The following is a 7,641-nucleotide window of genomic DNA, read 5'->3' on the forward strand; positions in this document are numbered from 1 at the left end:
TTCTCTTCTTCATTAGATTTGCATTCTCAGATGCAACCACTACTAACACAAAGGTATGGACTAGAGATCTCTAAAGAGCTACAACAAGTCGGAGTGGAGGTACATCGCCACCTCTGACTCCGACTTTTTTGGTTAAAAATATTCCGATTTCGACTCCGACTTAGCGAAGCCACAGCGGAGTCAGAGGCGGAGTCGGATTTTTAGATTTTTGCTCAATCCTAATTCCAGCACTGTTACATGCATATGTTTATTTCAGATTTTTGCTCTGCCTTAATGCCAGCACTGTTACATGCATATGTTTATGTAGCTAACACATTTTCAAATTTTCTGCAATTTTGCAGCATTACATAGTGTACATGGGGGAACACTCTCACCCCAATTCAGAATCGGTGGTTAGGGCCAATCACAAAATGCTTGCTTCAGTTACCGGAAGGCAAGGCACTAACTGAAAACATGAGCTATATGGAGCTAATACAAATTGAGTGGTCTTGCCCAACTTTTCTGTTGGATATAAACGAGACATTCATAAAAAGTTCCTAGCAATAATATAGAATTTCAGAAATAAGAGCTGCACATTACTAAAAGTGATTTATTTCTCAGTTTTGATGGAGCACAACGAGCAGCACTTCACCATTACAGCAAAAGCTTTAGAGGCTTCTCAGCTATGCTTACACCAGAGCAGGCACAACAACTTAAAGGTACCTGAAATGAATGTAATCTCTTATCATTTGTTTTTGGGTAAGATTACCACAAAAGTTACATTTTCCAAGTCCAAAAATTGATCTCGACATCAACAGTCAATGGTAAAATAGAGCTATTATACCTCTAAATTCATTTGCATCTTCACCTGAACTAATTCAGAGTTTTGATATCGTTTTCTGGGGTTCTAAAGTAAGCTTTAATTATGGCTAACGACAGCTTGTACAAGCTCTAATTAAACTAATTTGCTTCTTCTGTAGCCAATGATTTGGTTGTTTCCGTGTTTGAGAGCAAGATGAATAAGCTCCACACAACACGTTCCTGGGAATTTCTGGGGATAGAGTCTACACATCAACATAATCCGATGCCAATGAACTTGAATTCAGATATCATTGTTGGTGTCATTGACACAGGTAAATGCTCCGCACTTTAGATTTCTCATCCAATTATTCTGTTTTTATCCCATTACCAACAAACCATAGTTTAACATGTGTTTTGTAGGAATTTGGCCCGAATCAAAGAGCTTTAATGATAAAGGATTGGGTCCTATACCCAAAAAATTCAAGGGAGAGTGTGTTACTGGTGAACGTTTTACTTTGGCCAACTGCAACAGGTACCAAAACACTTTATTTGATAAGCAAAATAGAAATTCAATAAAGCAGGTACCAAAACACCTCAAACATCAAAGATACACTCCCATGATTGACACAAAATTCTTACTGAAATATTAAACACCTGAACCAATATTTTGAATGCAAGTACCTCACCGTGAGGCTTACCATTCATCGGGGCTTGAATTTTCAGGAAGATTATAGGTGCCCGGTTCTATTCACAAGGGTTTGAAGCAGAGGCTGGGCCTCTTGAATCTTTTAACCTCCCATTCTTCCGGTCAGCTCGAGATGGTGATGGGCATGGATCACACACTGCCTCAACAATAGCTGGATCCATGGTAGCAAATGTCAGCTTATTTGGTATGGCTAGCGGCACTGCAAGAGGTGGTGCACCAAATGCCAGACTTGCCATCTACAAGGCGTGTTGGTTTGGCCTGTGCAGCGATGCTGACATTCTTTCTGCCCTGGATGATTCCATTGGTGATGGTGTTGATATCCTTTCTCTTTCCCTTGGCCCAGTTCCTCCCCAGCCTATTTACTTTGAAAATGCGATCTCTATTGGTACTTTCCATGCATTCCAAAGAGGGATTCTAGTTTCAGCTTCCACGGGAAACTCAGGTTTACCACAGACTGCTACCAATGTTGCGCCTTGGATCCTTACTGTGGCTGCAAGCACAGTCGACAGGGAATTCAATTCAAACATTTATCTTGGAAATTCGAAAGTTCTAAAGGTGAGTTTAGCATATTACAATGCGCACATTTAACAAATAAAATTTATATCGTTAAGATATTTTATTAAAAATAGAAATGCTTTTGTGCTTTCAGGGTTTCTCTTTAAACCCAATCAAGATGGAAACTTCTTATGGTTTGATAGCTGCAAGTTCTGCAGCTGCCCCAGGTGTTACAGCAAAGAATGCAAGGTATCTTCTGTATTTTCTGCATGATTTGTTTCATTTACACAAAATCAATTCAATCATGATTGCAGTCTTACAAAAATATTTATCTTCTTCCTAAACTATACAAAAGATTTTTCTTCCTTATATTAAGCCAATTTTATCAAGTATAACTTGATACAAAAATTTTATTTTGACAACTGCTTTTCCTCAACCCAACAGAAAACACCGCTAATGCTAACACTGGATGAATTATTTTCTCAAGAATTATCCTTCTAATCTTCACAATATTCAATCTTATCACCAGCTTCAATAATTGTAGAATTTTTTCTTCTTTTTTTTTTTAATTTTTCAAGTTCCTACGTTGTTTGCTGGAAGCATTATGAAAAAAAGACTCAGAACACTGGCATCCTTGTTTGGTGACTAATTAGTAATATCTTTCAATTTTAATTAACTTGGGTACCAAATGTCTGACTCCACAATACTCAACCGATCCCAAGAGCTCAAAACGGCATTACTTGATCTATTGCTTTAAAAGCTTTCTTTTAATCTTTTCCCCCTTTCTGTATCAGCTTTTGCAAGAACAATACACTAAACCCAACCTTAGTTGGGAGGAAAATAGTGGTGTGCACAATTGAAACTGTTAATGATAACCGGAACGAAAAAAGCATAGTCTTAAGAGAAGCTGGTGCTGTTGGAATGATACTAGTCGATCCGTTGGTAAAAGATGTTGGCTTTCAGTTCGTCATCCCAGGCACTTTAATTGGTCAAGAAGAAGCAGAAGAACTTCAAGCATATATGATTACAGCAAAGTGAGTTTATCAAGCTTTATAAATTTAGTCCATCGAGGAAAAGAAAAGCCCGAAAATATTGGCAATGGAAGAATACTTCATCATGAATTCATTAATAAAAAAATTAATAGTTTAAGTTGATCGTGGCTGCCTGCTGCTACTGCAGGAATCCAGTTGCTAGAATCTCCCCAACTACGACAGTTCTGAACACTAAACCCGCACCAGAAGTGGCCGTATTTTCTTCCATGGGACCAAATATAATAACTCCAGACATTATTAAGGTAAGTTTATCTAGTATTCTTGAATTTTACGCTAAACCAATTCACTCAAAACTACTTCCAAAAAGAAAAAGATTATACCAACATGGTGGGAAAAAACAAAGGAATAAAGAAAAGTTAATCCATGGAAACTTACCTAAAAGTAAAAATTCCAATTGCAGCCAGATATCACAGGACCTGGAGTGAATATTTTGGCAGCGTGGTCTCCAGTGGCAACTACAGCTACAGCTGAACGATCTGTCAATTATAACATAATCTCTGGCACTTCAATGTCTTGCCCACATGTTTCTGCAGTTGCAGCAATGTTAAAATCTTACCACCCTTCCTGGAGTCCGGCAGCCATAATGTCCGCAATAATGACGACAGGTAAGTTGTGCCAACATTATAATATCAAAAATTGTAATTAATTCGAGTCTCTGATTATCCAATATCTATGGCTTCACAGCAATGGTCCTAGACAACACTCAACATGCCATAGGAAGGGATCCAAATGGCTCTCCCACCACGCCTTTTGACTACGGATCTGGACACATCAGCCCAGCTGCAGCATTCAATCCTGGACTTGTATATGATTTTAATTCCCATGACATCATCAATTTTCTCTGCAGCAATGGTGCAACGCCTGCACAGTTGAAAAACCTTACAGGGGAACTAGTACAATGCAAGAACCCTCCTACACCTTCCTACAATTTTAATTACCCTTCAATTGGTGTTGCCAACATGAATGGAAATTTATCTGTTTATCGAACAGTCACTTATTATGGTAAAAATCCGACGACATATGCTGCATCTATTGACTACCCAACTGGTGTAGAAGTTAGAGTCACGCCTGCTAAACTGAAGTTTACAAAGATGGGGGAGAAAATGTCTTTCAGAGTTGATTTCATGCCCTACAAGAACAGCAATGGGAGCTTTGTGTTTGGGGCATTAACATGGACCAATGGTATACATAGGGTTAGGAGTTCTATTGGTGTGAACGTGGTTTCAGTGTAGGAACAAGTGTTAACTCCATAAGCTTGTCAGGTTTTGGGCTCTAAAACATGATTATTTGTTACTTATTATCTCATTTGTTGTACTAAACAAGTCTTCAAGAGGAAGGAACATGTAAATACATGATGTCAAATATAACAAGATTCTATGACAGAAATATTTTGCTCTCTTTATTATGAGATTCTATTTCAACAATTCCTAAGCATTAAAGGATGAGTAGAGACATGGTTCCATTGTATATTTTGCAAAAGAAAATTTAAGTTCTTACATGCGTGGTTTCACGTGAGAACATCTCGGTTTTAAGGGTCAGATATTGACCAAATGACACTCAGTCAGAAAACAAAGAATCATACTAAAGAAACAAATCCCAAGTACCTGAAGGTTATTTCCACATGCCTCTTAAGCCAACATGTTGTGAGCATAATGGGGAATTACTTTCAGACTTCATGGGGCAAAACAATTAGCATGAATGAAGATATCAAACTCTTTTCCAAAATGAAGATACCTGAAGGTTTTTTAACTCCTCAAGTTTGGAATAAATACGATCCGCCAAGGGATGTGAAAGATCACCAGCCAAGAATGAGTAGGTCTTATTTTTTACCTCAATCCAGCTGTACCCAGCTTCCTTTCTTACATTTCTCACATCCATCAACTTCCTTACCATAGCTTTTTCTTTCCAATTTCCTGTCGCAGCATAAATATTGGATAGTAAGACGTAAGCAGCTGAATCTTGTGGCTGAAGTGAAATGAGCTTTTCTGCTACAAGTTTTCCCAGCTTTGAATTGCGGTGAACATGGCAAGCAGCCAAGAGAGTTCGCCACACAGTTGCACCCGCAGGGAATGGCATCTGATTTATGATATCCATGGCCTTTTCAAGCAGTCCTGCACGGCTATACAGATCAACCATACAAGAATAATGCTCTATTGTTGGATCAATGTGGTGGTCTTTGACCATCATGTCAAAGTATCTTTGACCTTCAACCACTAAACCAGCATGAGTACATGCAGAAATCACTCCAATAAATGTTATCCCATCCATTTCTATGTTCCTTCTTCTCATTTCCTCAAAGACCTCAAGAGCCTTCTTCCCATGACCATGTTGTGCATATCCAGAGATCATCGAGTTCCATGAAACCAAGTCTCTTTCATCTTGCCTCTTGAAAACTTCATTTGCACTCTCAATATTTCCTCTCTTGGCATACATGGTAACAAGGGCACTACTTACACATAAAGCATTATGTAGTCCTGATTTGATTGAGCAAGCATGAAATTGTTTCCCCTGCTCTACTGCTGCTGCAGGTGCAGCACAGGCATTAATGACACTGCAAAAGGTAAACTCATTGGGTCCTACCCCCTCTTTTGCCAACTGGAGAAAAGTTTTAACAGCTCCCTCTGTGTCTCCTCTTTGAGCATATCCAGCTACCATTGCTGACCATGTCACAATGTCCTTTTCATCAATTAATTCAAATACTTTTCCAGCTTCATCAACATAGTCTATCTTAATGTAAGCATCTAAGAGTGCAGTTCCTACTGAAGGTGATTTCTCGTAATTAGTTTTAACGACTTGTGCATGTACTTGGAAGATAGAAATAGCTGGTTGAGCTGTAAGGATGGTAGAATAAGTGAAATGGTTTGGTCTAACACCTTCCCTGGCCATTTTGCAAAATAAATTAACTGCTTGCCTTCTTCCACCATTCTGCAAGTACCCACTGATCATGGCCGTCCATGACACCACATTCTGGACACCATGCATCCTAGAAAACAGTTGATACGCATCATCCATAACACTGCACTTACTGTAAGTGACCATAAGGGCCGTTCTGATATTGTCATCAAATCCATATCCTGTTTTCAAAACACAACAGTGAAGCTGTCTTGCAAAACCCAATTCTCTAAGATTAGCACATAGCCTAATCATTGTAGCAAATATCATCTGGGTAAGCTTTAGGCCCGCAAGCCTCATTTTATAAAACATTTCAAGAGCTTCCACAAGAATCCCATTTGTTAAATAACCTGCAACCATACCGTTCCAAGAAACCTCATCCCTGGTATCCATGCCATCGAACACAGCTCTAGCATCTCTAACCATCCCTGACTTTGAATACATATTAATCAAAGCATTGCACACAAATGTGGTAGAATCAAAACCATTTTTTATAACCATAGAATGAACTTGAATTCCCTTCTCAAGCATACCATCATCTGCCAAAGCTCCAAGAACAGTCGCAGAAGTAAACTGGTTAGGCTTAATTCCCTCAACTTGCATCCTAAAGAACAATTCTATGGGCCTGCACGTTCAATCCATTCCGTGAGTAACCAGAAAGCAACGAAGTCCATGACACCACATTTCGCTCACCCATCTCATCAAAAACTCTCCTCCCATCTCCTACACCCTCTGTTTTCATGTACATGTCAACAAGAGCAGTCCCGACACTAACATCCTCAAGAAACCCGGATTTTATACATTTACCATGCACCTGCATGCCCACATTTTGATCAAACAAGCATCCACAGACCTTCAACACACACGACATGGTTAACCCATCAACAGGTAAACTCGAATAGTGGAGTTCCACAAAAAGATTCAGAGCCTCCTGGTTACGGCCAGTGCGTGAGTATTCGAAAAGAGAGTGATTACATATCGAAAGGTCTTTCTGGGTACTTTTGCCGAACATGGGGTATGCACGATCAATGTTGCATGTGCCACGAGGCGTACATGGATGTTTAGAGTCAACGGCAATGGCACGTGATTGAGATGGAGGACTCGTGTAGTATGTGAAATGGTAGAGTTTGAGAGTGTTCAGTGTCTGCTTTGTTTGAGGCTTTCTGAGCATCCTTAATAAGGGACGACAGAGAGTCATGCTCTCTTCGGCTATTAATGGTGGAATTTTAGCATAGGAGCTAAATTAAAATTGCTTTCCAAAAGAAATAATGATCCGAGACTTGGGTAGCCTCCCCAATAATTTGTCTGTTTTCGTTTGACTTTGAACCAATTCCTTAAAAAAATGATAAGAAGGTCCGTACACCAAACCCGGCGAACCGTGAAGTTGGTGTGCCGCTGGGGTCTTGGTGTTCGGCTAAGGCGTGGTGGTTCACGTGCCGTAGAATCGGCTGTGCTGTGCGCAGTGATCTCGAGCCTAGAGGTAGCACTATGTTTGAAGGTGTTGTTGCAAACGGAGGCGCAAAATAATCACTCCCCTGAACCAAAACCCCACACAATCTTCCATTGTTCAATACTAACTTGCTGCCATTAAACATTTCTGGTTGCCAAAACTCATAAATTTGCTGAAACATCATCTTTAGTGGCTTTGTTCCGCAGCTAGTCAGGGGATTGGGTGACGGGTGCAAGGGGACTAGAAAATGTGAGAGGGAGGTATGA

General features: G+C 39.8%; 1 protein-coding gene and 1 pseudogene across 1 annotated transcript; one reads left to right on the forward strand and one right to left on the reverse strand.

Annotated features, from left to right (window-relative positions):
- Nucleotides 1-356: 356 nt before the first annotated feature.
- On the forward strand, nucleotides 357-4,625 carry LOC118348478 (subtilisin-like serine-protease S). The gene is made up of 10 exons (XM_035690226.1): nucleotides 357-433; nucleotides 601-698; nucleotides 960-1,112; nucleotides 1,201-1,312; nucleotides 1,504-2,041; nucleotides 2,136-2,230; nucleotides 2,776-3,015; nucleotides 3,161-3,275; nucleotides 3,434-3,638; nucleotides 3,718-4,625. Exons 1-10 carry the CDS (start codon nucleotides 357-359, stop codon nucleotides 4,263-4,265), a joined length of 2,181 nt encoding a protein of 726 aa, XP_035546119.1. The 3' UTR covers nucleotides 4,266-4,625.
- LOC118348477 lies at nucleotides 3,865-7,641 on the reverse strand (annotated as a pseudogene).

Source organism: Juglans regia, chromosome 5, assembly GCF_001411555.2.
Source record: "Juglans regia cultivar Chandler chromosome 5, Walnut 2.0, whole genome shotgun sequence".
NCBI classification, from domain to species: domain Eukaryota; kingdom Viridiplantae; phylum Streptophyta; class Magnoliopsida; order Fagales; family Juglandaceae; genus Juglans; species Juglans regia.

What these genes read in the sequence shown, in the direction of transcription:
- LOC118348478 (XM_035690226.1), top strand. Translation starts at nt 357, where the DNA reads ATGGGGGAACACTCTCACCCCAATTCAGAATCGGTGGTTAGGGCCAAT. An exon ending in ACTTTGGCCAACTGCAACAG is followed by an intron (nt 1,313 to 1,503) that starts GTACCAAAACAC and finishes TTGAATTTTCAG; the next exon opens with GAAGATTATAGGTGCCCGGT. An exon ending in GTTACAGCAAAGAATGCAAG is followed by an intron (nt 2,231 to 2,775) that starts GTATCTTCTGTA and finishes TTTCTGTATCAG; the next exon opens with CTTTTGCAAGAACAATACAC.